At 41.6% G+C, this 14,827-nt stretch overlaps 1 protein-coding gene across 1 annotated transcript; it reads left to right on the top strand.

Moving 5' to 3' along the window:
• Window positions 1-215: 215 nt before the first annotated feature.
• On the top strand, window positions 216-14,765 carry LOC116523523 (GAS2-like protein 1). Its single transcript, XM_032238636.1, has 3 exons — window positions 216-318; window positions 8,783-8,879; window positions 14,371-14,765. The coding sequence occupies exons 1-3, from the start codon at window positions 256-258 to the stop codon at window positions 14,736-14,738; spliced, it is 528 nt and encodes a 175-aa protein (XP_032094527.1). The 5' UTR covers window positions 216-255; the 3' UTR covers window positions 14,739-14,765.
• The last annotated feature ends 62 nt before the right edge of the window (window positions 14,766-14,827 follow it).

The following is a 14,827-nucleotide window of genomic DNA, read 5'->3' as shown; positions in this document are numbered from 1 at the left end:
GACTCTGTAAACCACTTAGAGAGGTCTGGAAAGCAGTGTGAAGTGGTGTATAAATCTTAAGGGCTACTGTATTGCTAAGTCGCTTTTTATCAGCATCAATGAAACTTTGAACAAACCATTGTAAGTCAAGCACTATCTGTGGATGGACAGACAATTTGATGCCTGATTTAACCAGCCTGTTTTTCATTTATCTGTTTTCCTTTCTTTCAGGTGAGAGAAATCCTGGGCCATTGTACCTGCCCGTCCCAGTTCCCCATGGTCAAAGTCTCGGAGGGCAAATACCAAGTCGGAGACTCCAATGCACTCATCTTCGTCCGAGTAAGAGCGTCTGCAACTACTTACTGCTCCTTTCCCCATCGTTCTACCACTCACATTCCCCCTTGGGTGGTGGGTGGTGGGGCGGGAAGCCTTCCTTTGTAGCTTCCTTAATTCTGTCCCCTCGGATTCCGAGGTAGAGGGGGAAATCCGCAGGCCTCTCACAGCCTGACCGCTGGTTCTTGCTGGCATCCTGCAACTACAACTCCCATCCTCCTCAGCTAGCCTGGCTGGCTTCTCCAAAGCAAAGCCAGCTTCCTTTTACCTAGGAGATGGAATTCGAAAGGTGGTTTTTTTTTTCAAGAGGCAACTGGACTTTCTTGTTCCACACCATCCAGTAAGAGATGAAGAAGCTTCTTGGACGAGAAGCGAAACATTTTCAAAGAAAAAACACGGAAGTCCAGTGGCCTCTTGGAAAAGCACCTTTGGATAAACATGACGTGGATGGCTAAGAGCCTCCATAGACATCTTGGATATGGGGAATAATTCCATCAGGGGTGGGAATCTTTGGTGTCCCCCCACAGGTTGCTGAACTACAATCCCCTGCACCCTAGTCCCGAAAATTCTCTTCTTTCTCATTTACACAATGATTTTTCTTTTTGATTGAAAAACAAAGCTAAAATATAAAGCTCTCCAAAAGGTAAAAGACCATTCGTGGGAATTAACAAACAACAACATCCTCCAAAAACATTTACCACTTTATGAGGCCTTGGTAAGGCCACCCTTGGAATACGAGATCCAGTTTTGGTCGTTACGATGTAAAAAAAAAGACGTGGAGACTCTAGAAAGAGTGTAGAGAAGAGCAACAAAGAGGATTAGGGGACTGGAGGCTAAAACATATGAAGAACGGTTGCAGGAACTGGGTATGTTTAGTTTAATGAAAAGAAGAACCAGGGGAGACAGGATAGCAGTCTTCCGATATCTCAGGGGCTGCCCCAAAGAAGAGGGAGTCAAGCTATTCTCCAAAGCACCAGAGGGCAGAACAAGAAGCAATGGATGGAAACTAATCAAGGAGAGAGGCAACCTAGAACTGAGGAGAAATTTCTTAACATTGAGAACAATTAATCAGTGGAACAGAAGTTGCCTCCAGAAGTTGTGAATGCCCCAACACTGGATGTTTTTAAGAAGATGTTGGATAACCATTTGTCTGAAGTGTTGTAAGGTTTCCTGCTTGAGCAGGGGGTTGGACTAGAAGACCTCCAAGGTCCCTTCCAACTCTGCTATTCTATTCTATTCTATTCTCCTTCTTTCCTTGTTCTATTTCTATAGTATTCTATTTTAAAAAGTGCATTGAAAAAAAATCATGAACACACACACATATTATCCTCCCCCTCTAGTTGAACACTGATAAAATATATTAGAATAATATAAGTTTCCCATCCCTTGATAAACAGGCGGAAAAAGTTTCCAAACTTCTAATTTCTGTTTAGGAATTACCCTAGCCCAATGATTCTCCACTTCGGCAACTTTAAAGTGGGTTGGACTTCAATTCCCAGAATTCCCCAGCCAGAAACATTGTTTAAGCAGCCTGGAAAATCACAAGAGATGGTCAGTCCCAGATCAATAAATCTCCAATTTCTGCCTATTCCTCTCCTTGGTAGTATATATATATATATATTTTAAAAAGACAGCAAAAGAAAAGGCAGAGTATAATTTGACAGGAGCCCCAACGGCCTTCGGTGTGCTTCCTGATCTGTTCTGAGATTAATCTTTTGCAACTGAAAATGACCACAAACTATCATTGTTTGTTTTTATTGACTGGGTTTTGTTTCCCAACACCCGAGGTTATATACTTCCTTGCCTCTTTGCGTTCTGCCTCACCCTGAAATCTCCTTCTGCAAAATTGCCTTCCCGCATATCTCCAAATATTTTTTCCCCAGACAGAATGGACATAAATATTTCATTACAGAAACAACAGAATGGGAAGCCTGGATCCATAAAGTGAGGCAGGTCGTAATTAATTCAATTGCCAGGAATTGGGAGGCAATGTGAAGACGCTCTCGTTTTTTAAAATAACCAGATGCATGGACGCTTCGTAAAATACATATAGTTCTTAGAATAGAATAGAATAGAATTATAATAGGAACAGAACAGAACAGATAGAGAACAGATAGAATAGAATAGAATTATAATAGAAATAGAAATAGAACAGAACAGATATAGAATAGAATAGAATTATAATAGGAATAGAACAGAACAGATAGAGAACAGAAATAGAATAGAATAGAATTATAATAGAAATAGAACAGAACAGATAGAATAGAATAGAATTATAATAGAAATAGAAATAGAACATAACAGAGAACAGATAGAAAACAGATATAGAATAGAATAGAATAGAATTATAATAGAAATAGAACAGAACAGAACAGAGAGAACAGATATAGAATAGAATAGAATTATAATAGAAATAGAAATAGAACAGAACAGATATAAAATAGAATAGAATTATAATAGAAATAGAACATAACAGAACAGAGAACAGATAGAGAACAGATATAGAATAGAATAGAATAGAATAGAATTATAATAGAAATAGAACAGAACAGAACAGATAGAGAACAGATATAGAATAGAATTATAATAGAAAGAGAAATAGAACAGAACAGATATAAAATAGAATAGAATTATAATAGAAATAGAACATAACAGAACAGAGAACAGATAGAGAACAGATATAGAATAGAATAGAATAGAATAGAATTATAACAGAAATAGAACAGATAGAGAACGGATAGAATAGAATAGAATTATAATGGAAATAGAAATAGAACAGAACAGATAGAGAACAGATAGAATAGAATAGAATAGAGTAGAATAGAATAGAATTATAATAGAAATAGAAATAGAACATAACAGAACAGAGAACAGATAGAGAACAGATATAGAATAGAATAGGAATAGAATTATAATAGAAATACAAATAGAACAGAACAGAACAGAGAGAACAGATATAGAATAGAATAGAATTATAATAGAAATAGAACAGAACAGCTAGAGAACAGATTAGAGTAGAATAGAATTATAATGGAAATAGAAATAGAACAGAACAGAACAGATAGAGAACAGATATAGAATAGAATAGAATAGAATTATAATAGAAATAGAAATAGAACAGAACAGATAGAGAACAGATTAGAGTAGAATAGAATTATAATAGAAATAGAACAGAACAGAACAGATAGAGAACAGATAGAGAATAGAATAGAATAGGAATAACAGAGTTGGAAGGGACCTTGGAGGTCTTCTAGTCCAGCCCCCTGCTTAGGCAGGAAGCCCTACGCCACTTCAGACAAATGCTTATCCAACATCTTCTTATAAAACTTCCAGTGTTGGAGCATTTACAACTTCTGGAGGGAAGTTGTTCCACTGATTAATTGTTCTTGACTTACAACAATCCAGTTAGTGTCCGTTTTATGTTACAACTGCACTGAAAAAAAGTGATTTATAATCCTTTTCACATTGGTGAGTGTGATAAACCTCAAGGCCTCTCTAAAAAGAAAGGCAAATGCCCAGCTGTCTGCAAGGAGTATCAATCCTTCCCTTCCCCACCATCCAGTCAGAACTGAAGAAGCTTCTCGGAGGAGAAGCGAAACGTCTTCAAAGAAAAAAAAACAAGAAAGTTCAGTGGCCTCTTCTCTTGGGGGAAAAAAACCAACTTTGGGATTCCTAGAGAGATGAAGACAGGAGAATCTGAGATTTTCTTCCATGCTTCCTCCTTTGTTAGTTGTGTCCCACCCATCGCAACCCCATGGACCACGTTCCTCCAGGCCTTCCTGTCCTCTACCATCATCTGGAGTCCATTGAAGCTCACGCCGGCTGCTTCGGTGACTCCATCCAGCCACCTCCTTCTCGGCCGTCCCCTTCTTCTTCTTTTGCCCTCCATCGTTCCCAGCATGAGGCTCTTCTCCAGGGAGTCCTTCCTCCTTCTCCTTAGGTGCAACAAAGTCTTTGAATTTCCTCTTCAGGATCTGGCCTTCTAAAGAGCAGTCAGGGTTGATCTCCTCTAGGACTGACCGCTTGGATGGCCTTGCAGTCCAAGGGACTCTCAGGAGTCTTCTCCAGCACCAGAGCTCAAAGGCCTCCATTCTTTGACACTCAGCCTTCCTTATGGTCCAACCTTCACAGCCATCCATTGCAACTGGGAAAACCATAATGCTTGACTAGACGCACTAAAAATCTCTCTCTCTCTCTCTCTCTCTCTCTCTCTTCTTTCTCTCTACCTATCTCTATTCTCTACCTATCTCTATTCTATCTATCTATCTATCTATCTATCTATCTATCTATCTATCTATCTATCTATCTATCTATCTATCTATTCTATCTGTCTATCTATCTATCTATCTATCTATCTATCTATCCATTATTCTATCTATCTATCTATCTATCTATCTATCTATCTATCTATCTATCTATCTATCATCTATCATCTATCTATCTATCTATCTATCTATCTATCTATCTATCTATCTATCTATCTATCTATCTATCTATCTATCTATCATCTATCATCTGTCTGTCTGTCTGTCTGTCTGTCTATCTTTATTTATTTATTTATTTATTTATTTATTTATTTATTTAAATATGCTTCCTCCTATATTTTTATAAATATTTTTTTTAAAATAAAATCCTTTATTTTATGGGGGGAAATCTAAATATTTCTTTTTATAAATGTAGGCTTTTTTAATTAAAAAAAAAAAAAACCATGGTATGGGCCTGGAAGGGGGTGGGGGTTGGTGGAAAGAGGGCGGCAGCTGTGCTCATTTTCACATGACCGAAGAAGAGCACAGCAGGAAACAGATGTTTCTAGCCAAGCATCTGCAGAAGGTTAATCAACCCTTTTGCAAAATGCCTCCTTCATTATGCCGCTGCGGGAGACACCCAGCAATTCAAACCCACGGCAAATAGAGACTCGTTCCAGCTGTCTTAGGGAGGTGAGGGGGGTGGGGATGGGGGCTGCATTCTGCATTTATGCCACGCTGCCTGCCCCCTTCTTCCCTCCCCCCCCCCGGGAAAAAAAAAACCCCTTCAGAATTAGAAGGTTTTCTTCCAGAAATATACAATATTGGCAAAAAAAGAAAGAAAGAAAGAAAGAAAGAAAGAAAGAAAGAAAGAAAGAAAGAAAGAAAGAAAGAAAGAAAAAAGACAACCCCGGAAACCAGAGGGGGGGGAGAAGTGAGCCGAGGGTCTGGGGCAAGCATTACAAGTCACGTCAGAGCCACGGATCACCTGACACAGATTTATTTAAGCCATGGGGTGGGGGGGGGACGACAACTAGGGAAGGGAACCGGGTTTGACCCAGAGCAAATGAGGAGAAATCAGGCCAGGGCTGAAATGCTTGATCCTTGGACGGACTTCAAAAGCTCTGCCTTATTCGTGGCCTGAGTCTCCGGGTCAAACGTGGCAAGCTCTCTCTCTCTCTCTCTCTCTTCTGTTTTGGCAAAAAAAAAAAGAAAATCCATTGCTGGCGTCTTTCTTCGAGCTTTGCAGCCCGGCAAAGTTCTCCCCCACCCCCAAAATAAGGGGGGGGGGGTTTGCTTCATTTAATTTCCTTCATTTCATTTATATATATTTATTTCTCCCCCCCACCGCAAAAAAAGCTCTTGAAGTGGGATTCGTTAAGAAGCAAGCATGCCCTGGGGAGGGCCGTCTTGGAAATTAATCCGGGCAGGCTGTGGATGAGGGGAGTTGTAGTCCAGCCCGTGTGGCCAGGGGCCAGGTGGAGGAAGGATGGATGATGGGGTCCTTGGTGGGGTTTTTTGGGGCTGGATGGTGTTTCTTGCAGGTATTTCCTTAGCCCTGATGATGTTACCTAGTAGGGTGACGAAATGTCTGCAAGGAAGCAAGAAAGTTCAGAGACACCAAGGGCCCCACAGTTCTCCCCCTCCTCTTCCTCAGCCCCACCCTTCTAGTCCTGATGAGGTTATGTAGGAGGGTAATGAAACGTCTGTAAGGAAATCACGAAGCTCAGAGAGCATTAAGGACCTCCCAGTCCTTTTCCTCTCCTTTTCCTCCTCCTCCTCCTCCTCCTTTTCCTCCTCCTCTTCTTCCTCCCCCTCTTCATCCTCCTCCACCTCCCCCTTCCTCCTCCTTCTCCTCCTCCTCCTTCTCCTCTTCCTCCTCCTCTTCCTCCTCCTCCTCTTCCTCCTCCTCTTCATCCTCCTTCACCTCCCCCTTCCTCCCCCTTCTCCTCCTCCTCTTCCTCTTCCCCCTCCTCCTCTTCCCCCTCCTCGTCTTCCTCCTCCTCCCTCTTCCCCCTCCTCCCCTTCCTCCTCCTCCTCCTCTTCCTCCTCCTCCTCTTCCTCCTCCTTCTCCTCCTCCTCCACCTCCCCTTCCTCCTCCTCCTCTTCCTCCTCCTTCCTCCTCTTCCCCCCTCCTCCTCCTCTTCCTCTTCATCCTCCTCCTCCTTCTCCTCCTCTTCCCCTTCCTCCTCCTTCTCCTTCTCCTCCTCCTCTTCATCCTCTTCCTCCTCCTCCTCCTCCTCCTCCTCTTCCTTCTCCTCCTCCTCCTCCTCCTCCTCCTCCTCCTCCTCCTCCTCCTCCTCCTCCTCCTCCTCCTCCTCCTCCTCCTCCTCCTGCGAGATCCAGAAGGCTGGGCCATTGCTTCAACAGCCTGTTCGATCCTCTCTCTCTCTGCTTCCCTTTCAGATTAAATTTTCTAAGCCCTTAAGATCCCAGTGAAATTTGCAGGGTGGATGGAAGAGGAGGCAGCTCCCGGGTTCTGAACGACCAATTCTCATTCATTACGATGCCAGGTTAAACCATCCCTGAAGCCCCAGCGAGAGAGAAAAAGCTAGGATAAAAATAAAGCCGTCATGTCAGATAATCTCCTGGCCTTTCATGTTATTCCAAGTGGGATTGTTGTCCTGTGGCAGAGGGCTTAATGATAGAGCTGGCTTTTTAAGATACGTTTACGCCACCAGCTGCTGCTGTTCGATAGCATGGGCCAGCTGAGCGAGGGCAAGCTCTGAAATGGAAAGGTTTGGGAGAGTTCTTGTCTGTTTAAAGAAAAGAATCGAAATTGCAATCTTTATCCTTTTAGGTTTCGCAAATGAAACCCTATGATTTCCCTTGGCAAGGAGTTCCAAAGTCAATATGCAGCCATTGGGGGAAAAATGTTCCACAAATAATCTTAGAGTGGAATGGAATAGAATAGAAATGGAAATGGAATACGAAATGGAATAGGAATAGGAATAGAATAGAATAGAATATAGAATGGAATGGAATGGAATTGGAATTGGAATTGAAATTGGAAATAATGGAAATGGAATAGGAAATGGGATAATAATAGGAATAGAATAGAATAGAATAGAATAGAATATGGAATGGAATTGAAATTGAAATTGGAATTGGAAATAATGGAAATGGAAATGGAATAGGAAATGGGATAAGAATAGGAATAGGAATAAAATAGAATAGAATTGGAAATGGAATAGGAATAGAATAGAATAACAGATTTGGAAGGGACCTTGGAGGTCTTCTAGTCCAACTCCCTGCCTACGCAGGAAACCCTACACCACTTCAGACAAATGGCTATCCAACATCTTCTTAAAGACTTCCAGTGTTGGGGCATTCACAACTTCTGGAGGCAACTTCTGTTCCACTGCTTAATTGTTCTAACTGTCAGGAAATTTCTCCTTAGTTCTAAGTTGCTTCTCTCCTTGATTAGTTTCCATCCATTGCTTCTTGTCCTGCCCTCAGGTGCTTTTGAGAATAGCTTGACTCCCTCTTCTTTGGGGCATCTCCTGAGATATTGGAAAACTGCTATCGTGTCCCCCCTAGTCCTTCTTTTCATTAAACTGGACATACCCAGTTCCTGCAACCGTTCTTCATTTGTTTTGGCCAGTCCCCTAATCCTCTTTCTTGCTCTTCTCTGCACTTTTTCCAGAATCTCAACATCTTTTTTACATTGTGGCGACCAAAACTGGATGCCGGATTCCAAGTGCGACCTTACCAAGGCCTTATAAAGTGGTATTAACGCTTCACATGATCTTGTTTCTGAATATACAGGTTGTCCTCACGCTTAAGCCGAACGTTTCTGTCGTTAAAACAGGCAGTCTGCCCTCTTTTACAACTTTGCAGCGATTCGCTTAACGACCAGCACGTGTGTGTGTGTGTGTGTGTGTGTGTGAGGGGAGCCTTCCCCTTTCCCTTACACTGAGATACGTATAATAGAACATATTATAATTGCTATCTAGGCACAAAAGTTAGAAGTTGAAAAATCACGATTATTTCTATTTAAATGGCAAGATCGTTATCAGAACAGCATGCAAAGTGTATTGACCCAGACAATAGGCAGTTCACCAAGCCCTTTGGGATGTCAAAGGGCGGGGGGGGGGGGGGAAATCATAAGTAAAAATTAGGTATATATAAAGAAAAGATTGGGTAAAACCGGATTTGATCCAGTGCTTAAAGAGACTTCCAAATGGTGTCCTTGGACGATGCTATTTTCATTCATCTCTACCTAGGTTCTCCGCAGCCACGTGATGGTGCGTGTAGGAGGGGGCTGGGACACATTGGAGCACTACCTGGATAAACATGATCCCTGCCGCTGCACTTCCGTCTGTAAGTACCCTGGGGAGGAGAGTGGGAGGGGGGGGGCTTGGCGCCAGGAAAGGCACATGAGTGTCATGTATGAAGACTCAGGACCATACAGGAAAACTTGTCGAAAGCAGAGATAGGAGAGGAAGGGGAACAGACAAGGAACTCAAATGAACAAGAAGAATATATGAAGAACGGTTGCAGGAACTGGGTATGTCCAGTTTAATGAAAAGGAGGACTAGGGGAGACAGGATAGCAGTCTTCCAATATCTCAGGGGCTGCCCCAAAGAAGAGGGAGTCAAGCTATTCTCCAAAGCACCCGAGGGCAGAACAAGAAGCAATGGGTGGAAACTAATCAAGGAGAGAAGCAACTTAGAACGGAGGAGAAATTTCCTGACAGTGAGAACAACTAATCAGTGGAACAGAAGTTGCCTCCAGAAGTTGTGAATGCCCCAACACTGGAAGTCTTTAAGAAGATGTTGGATAGCCATTTGTCTGAAACGGTATAAGGTTTCCTGCCTAGGCAGGGGGTTGGACTAGAAGACCTCCAAGGTCCCTTCCAACTCTGCTATTCTATTCTATTCTCCTTCCTTTTTTCCTTGTTCTGTTCTATAGTATTCTATTTTAAAAAGTGCATTGAAAAAAAAATCATGAACACACACACACATATTATCCCCCGCCCCCTAGTTGAATACTGATAAAATATATTAGAATAATATGTTTCCCATCCCTTGATAAACAGGCGGAAAAAGTTCCCAAACTTCTAATTTATGTTTAGGAATTACCCTAGCCCAATGATTCTCCACCTCGGCAACTTTAAAGTGGGTTGGGCTTCAATTCCCTATTGTGTATAATCTTGTGTAAGGTAACAAGGTATAGAAAATCAGATGGAAAATAAATTTCAAAGGGGCAAGATCATTATAGAGGGACAAAGAGAGTAAGGGATTTGTGTGTAAGGAAAGTGGTATCCGAAAAAGAATTTTAGCCAAAAACAAAGAGAGGAATAAGGGGAGATGGGAAAGAGACATTTGGGGAAGAAATATCTTATACAACCTATCGAAAAGCAATAGGAAAAAAAATCAGAAGAAAAGATATAAGACATATAAAAAGAAGAAAAAGAGAAAGGAACATTTAGGAATAGGAGATTAGTAGAATGAATTGAAATACTATAAGCCATTTAATGGTATGTTTTAAATGATGTGTGTGAGTTATACTAATACCTCTAAATGTGTAAAGTAATTCTGTTAAACGCTGATCGTATAAAAAAATTGAATGTGAAGAAATATGTTGCTGATTGAAAATAGAGAGAAAAGAAATGCTAAGTCGATTTATTTTTAAAGAGAAGGAAAAAAAACGATATTGTTTATATAGGTCAAAAATTAGAAATTGGGAAACGCAAGAAGAAAAGTGATGTGGCTAAAATGGGAAGTGATGTAGAATGAATTATGTGTTTGTGGAAATGTTAAAGGGGGAATCCAGACAATACCCTGTTCACAAAAGAATTTATTATGTAACAAAAATAAAAAAATAAATATATATATATATATATATATATATATATATATGTATGTATGTATGTATGTATGTATGTATGTATGTATGTATGTATGTAAGGGTATGGCTAGCTGATGAGAGCTAAATAGCTTGAAATAGATCTATACTAGTCTCCCTTTATTTATTTATCAGCACAAATACTACATACATACATACATACATACATACATACAGCATTTGTGCTGATAAATAAATAAAGGGAGACTAGCATAGATCTATTTCAAGCTATTTAGCTCTCATCAGCTAGCCATACCCTTACTGGGAATCGAACCTGGGCTGTATTACATATCAGGCAGTTATATTAGCCACTAAGCCACAGGCTCTCTTCCTTTATCAGCTAGGCCAGGGAAATAGGTATGTGTTGTGTCACAACCCCTGGTATGCCCAAATATGGGAGGAAGTACACTGCTTCCTTTCTCTGTCTATCGGCTCATCACAAGAGACCATCCAGACAGAAAGTCACTATAAATATAAATATATATATAAAAAAGAAATATATATATATAAAAGAATCAGGACCATCCAATAAGTTCCAGTGAAGAGGGTTTATTGCTTATGTCTAAACCACAATCGATGATATTTATGATGTTGCTAAGCAAGATGATGTGAATTTTGTCCCCTTCTTACGAACCTTTCTTGAATGAATCACTATATCACAAGAATCTAGTCAACACAGTAATCATTGGCGTTAGATAAAGGCCCACAGAATTCAACAGGGATTGGATTGGAACCGTTTGTGACAACAAAGAGATTCTAGGTTGATTCCTCTCTTGACTCCACCCCTCTTTTCCTTCATCCTACACCAAGTGGAGAAAGCTGACAATGTGTGTTCCACCACGTTGTAGTAGTGGATGAGTATCCAAGACTATACTTGACCTTTGGATGATGCATTAGTAGGGACTCTGCTGCAGAAAGGAGGAGGAGAAGAATAGAATAGAGCTGGAAGGGACCTGGGAGGTTTTCTAGTCCAATCCCCTGTTCAGGCAGGAAGCAAATGGTGGTCCAATCTCTTCTTGAAAACCTCCAGTGATGAAGCGCCCACAATTTCTGGTGGCAAGCTGTTCCACTGGTTCATTGTTCCCATTATTAGGAAGTTTCTCCTTCATTCCAAGTTGCTTCTCTCCTTGATTAGTTTCCACCCATTGCTTCTTGTCCTGCCCTCAGGTGCTTTAGAGAATAGCTTGACTCCCTCTTCTCTGGGGCAGCCCCTCAAATACTGGAATGCTACTATCATGCCAGCCCTAATAAGGAAAGGCACAAAACTGAAACTGAGTGGAATTTATGTAATCTTATCTTATATGAGCTAATTCAATTTTATTGCAATGCTACCTTGACAGGAACTTTCCAGTGTGAAAGTCCAGCCCTTCCCTGGACACCTTGACAGCCCGAGAAACTAAGGGAGGGTCTCCCTTCTGAACTTATAGAGCCGAGGTGGCGCAGTGGGTAGGGTGCAGTACTGCAGGCCACTACAGCTGACTGTTATCTGCAGTTCAGCGGTTCTAATCTCACCGGCTCAAGGTTGACTCAGCCTTCCATCCTTCCGAGGTGGGTGAAATGAGGACCCAGACTGTGGGGGCGATATGCTGACTCTGTAAACCGCTTAGAGAGGGCTGAGAGCCCTATGAAGCGGTATATAAGTCTAACTGCTAACTTCTTGCCCCTCCCTTCTTGCCCCTACTTATTTCATATCTCTGTTCAATTGCTTTTTGAAGGGGGAGGGGCTCAATCGTAGAGAAATGGCTTGCTCCCCCCCCCCCCACACACACTTTCTGGATCGTCTTTGACATCCCAAGCTTCCCTATAGCTCTGGAATCTCTCAGTGGTCTCCCTTCCCCGTATACTGGCAGTTCCAATTCTGCTGAAAGTTTTGAGTTCAACTAAGATCCCTAAAGCGAAAACTTCAATGAGCTTTGAGATCAAGGTCAATAGCGTTGATGGCTGGGAGCTGCTGGCTGCGAAGCACATCAGTCTGGGCTCTGAGTTCAAATGCTACCCCCTGTGTGCCTGATGCTACCTCAAACCGATAGGGGATCTGAACGTCAGCAGCAAAAGGGAAAGTTGTTTTGAAAAATGTCCTTACAGGTGCAAAGCCCGTGTAAAATTCCGTAAAATGCTGTAATTTTAAGAGTGCCCAGTGGTTAAAAAGAGCCCGATTTATGCTCTATATGTATCCCCCAAGGAGTTAACTGGAAGCTTCCTGTGAGAAGGCAACAGGAAACAATATTCATCCAAAAAGAAAAATGACATAATTAAAAAGTGGCTTCCAACTTGGGGAGTTGAGCAGGATGTTGGTTGAGTTGCAGCATTGCAATGGCGCCCCCTGGTGGCTTGTAGCCATCAGCCATTTGTTGCTATATACATATTATTATTATTCTTTTTCTTCTTGTGCCATATCCATCATCGGACGTGATAGAAAGATAGATAGATGATAGATGATTGATAGATAGATAGATAGATAGATAGATAGATAGATAGATAGACAGACAGACAGACAGACAGACAGACAGACAGACAGACAGAGAGAGATAGAGGGGGGGAGAGATTAAATATAAGATAGAGAAAGAGAGATGGAGAAAGAGATAAGTAGATAGATAGATATAGATAGAGAGAGAGAGATAAAGAGAGAGAGATAGAAAGTGAGATATAGATAGAGAGATAGAAAGATAGATAGAGAGATAGATAGAGAGATGGATGAAGATAGAGAGGGGGAGAGAGAGAGATTAAATATAAGATAGAGAGAGATGGAGAGAGAGATAAGTAGATAGATAGAGAGAGAGAGAGATAAAGAGATAGATAGATAGAAAGTGAGATAGAGAGAGAGATGGATGAAGATAGAGAGGGAGAGAGATTAAATATAAGATATAGAGAGAGAGATGGAGAGAGAGATAAGTAGATAAATAGATAGAGAGAAATAAAGAGAGAGAGAGTGATAGAAAGTGAGATATAGATAGAGAGCTAGAGAGCTAGATAGAGAGGGAGATAGAGAGATGGATGAAGATAGAGAGGGGGAGAGAGAGATTAAATATAAGATAGAGAGAGAGATGGAGAGATAGATAGATAGATAGATAGATAGATAGATAGATAGATAGATAGATAGATAGATAGATAGATGATAGACAGACAGACAGACAGAGATAGAGGGCGGGAGAGATTAAATATAAGATAGAGAAAGAGAGATGGAGAAAGAGATAAGTAGATAGATAGATATATATATAGAGAGAGATAAAGAGAGAGATAGAAAGTGAGAGATAGATAGAGAGATAGGAAGATAGAAAGTGAGATAGAGAGAGAGATGGATGAAGATAGAGAGGGGGAGAGAGAGAGATTAAATATAAGATATATAGAGAGAGATGGAGAGAGAGATAAGTAGATAGATAAAGAGATAGATAGATAGAGAGAGAGATAAAGAGATAGATAGATAGAAAGTGAGATAGAGAGAGAGATGGACGAAGATAGAGAGGGGGAGAGATTAAATATAAGATATATAGAGAGAGATGGAGAGAGAGATAAGTAGATAAATAGATAGATAGAGATAGAGAGAAATAAAGAGAGAGATAGAGATAGAAAGTGAGATATAGATAGAGAGCTAGAGAGCTAGAGAGAGAGAGAGAGAGATGGATGAAGATAGAGAGGGGGAGAGAGAGATTAAATATAAGATAGAGAGTGATGGATAGATAGATAGATAGATAGATAGATATAGATAGAGAGATAAAGAGAGAGATAGAGATAGAAAGTGAGATATAGATAGAGAGATATAGATAGAGAGATAGATAGATAAATAGAGAGAGAGATAGATAGATAGAAATAGACAGAGACTGACAAACAGATATCAACAGATCTATTCCCATCTGTGGATTTTATACGTATGTCCAACCGTCTTCTGTTATTTTTTGAGTCACCTTCAGTCTCTTGAACTCACGCTGGCTGATTCGTTTGGCTATTCTTTCTCATTTTTCCGCAGCTCACCGTCTGACCCAGAGTCGGGGGCTCGGCTTCTCCCCCCAGAAAACGAGTGGCCTGGCCAGCCCCCAGGCAAACAGCCCCACCACTCAGCGTCGGGCTGAAACTACGGGCCTGCATAAAGTCTCCGAGACCCACAACTTGGGGGAGAAACGGCTCTTGGCTGGAGGGGACCCGTCTCTCCCCAAAGGAAACCGTCCCGTCCCTCCCACCAAGAGGTCTGGGACGGCTACCCCGCCGAGGCAGGGATCGCTGACTCCATCCAGTGGGAAATGTAGCGCGTCAGGACAGAGGGGTGCCAGCCCTTTGAGGGGGTGCACGTCCCAAGCCCACCAGGACACAGTAGATTCCCACCTTTCAGTCAGGTAAGGAGGGGGGGTTTGCATCTTGAAGGCAGTGGTGAGATTCAAACATTTCCCCTACCGCTTCTGTGGGCGTGGCTTGGTGGTCATGTGACC

Source organism: Thamnophis elegans, unplaced genomic scaffold (genome assembly GCF_009769535.1).
Source record: "Thamnophis elegans isolate rThaEle1 unplaced genomic scaffold, rThaEle1.pri scaffold_396_arrow_ctg1, whole genome shotgun sequence".
Classification (NCBI taxonomy): domain Eukaryota; kingdom Metazoa; phylum Chordata; class Lepidosauria; order Squamata; family Colubridae; genus Thamnophis; species Thamnophis elegans.
The sequence above is the reverse complement of the archived record's forward strand: the minus strand, read 5'-3'. Positions and strand labels throughout refer to the sequence as shown.

Excerpts from the sequence above, each read along its gene's own strand:
- LOC116523523 (XM_032238636.1), top strand. The coding sequence starts at position 256 with ATGGTCAAAGTCTCGGAGGGCAAATACCAAGTCGGAGACTCCAATGCA. Across the intron at positions 319-8,782 it reads ATGCACTCATCTTCGTCCGA|GTTCTCCGCAGCCACGTGAT; the intron begins GTAAGAGCGTCT and ends ATCTCTACCTAG. Across the intron at positions 8,880-14,370 it reads CTGCCGCTGCACTTCCGTCT|CTCACCGTCTGACCCAGAGT; the intron begins GTAAGTACCCTG and ends ATTTTTCCGCAG.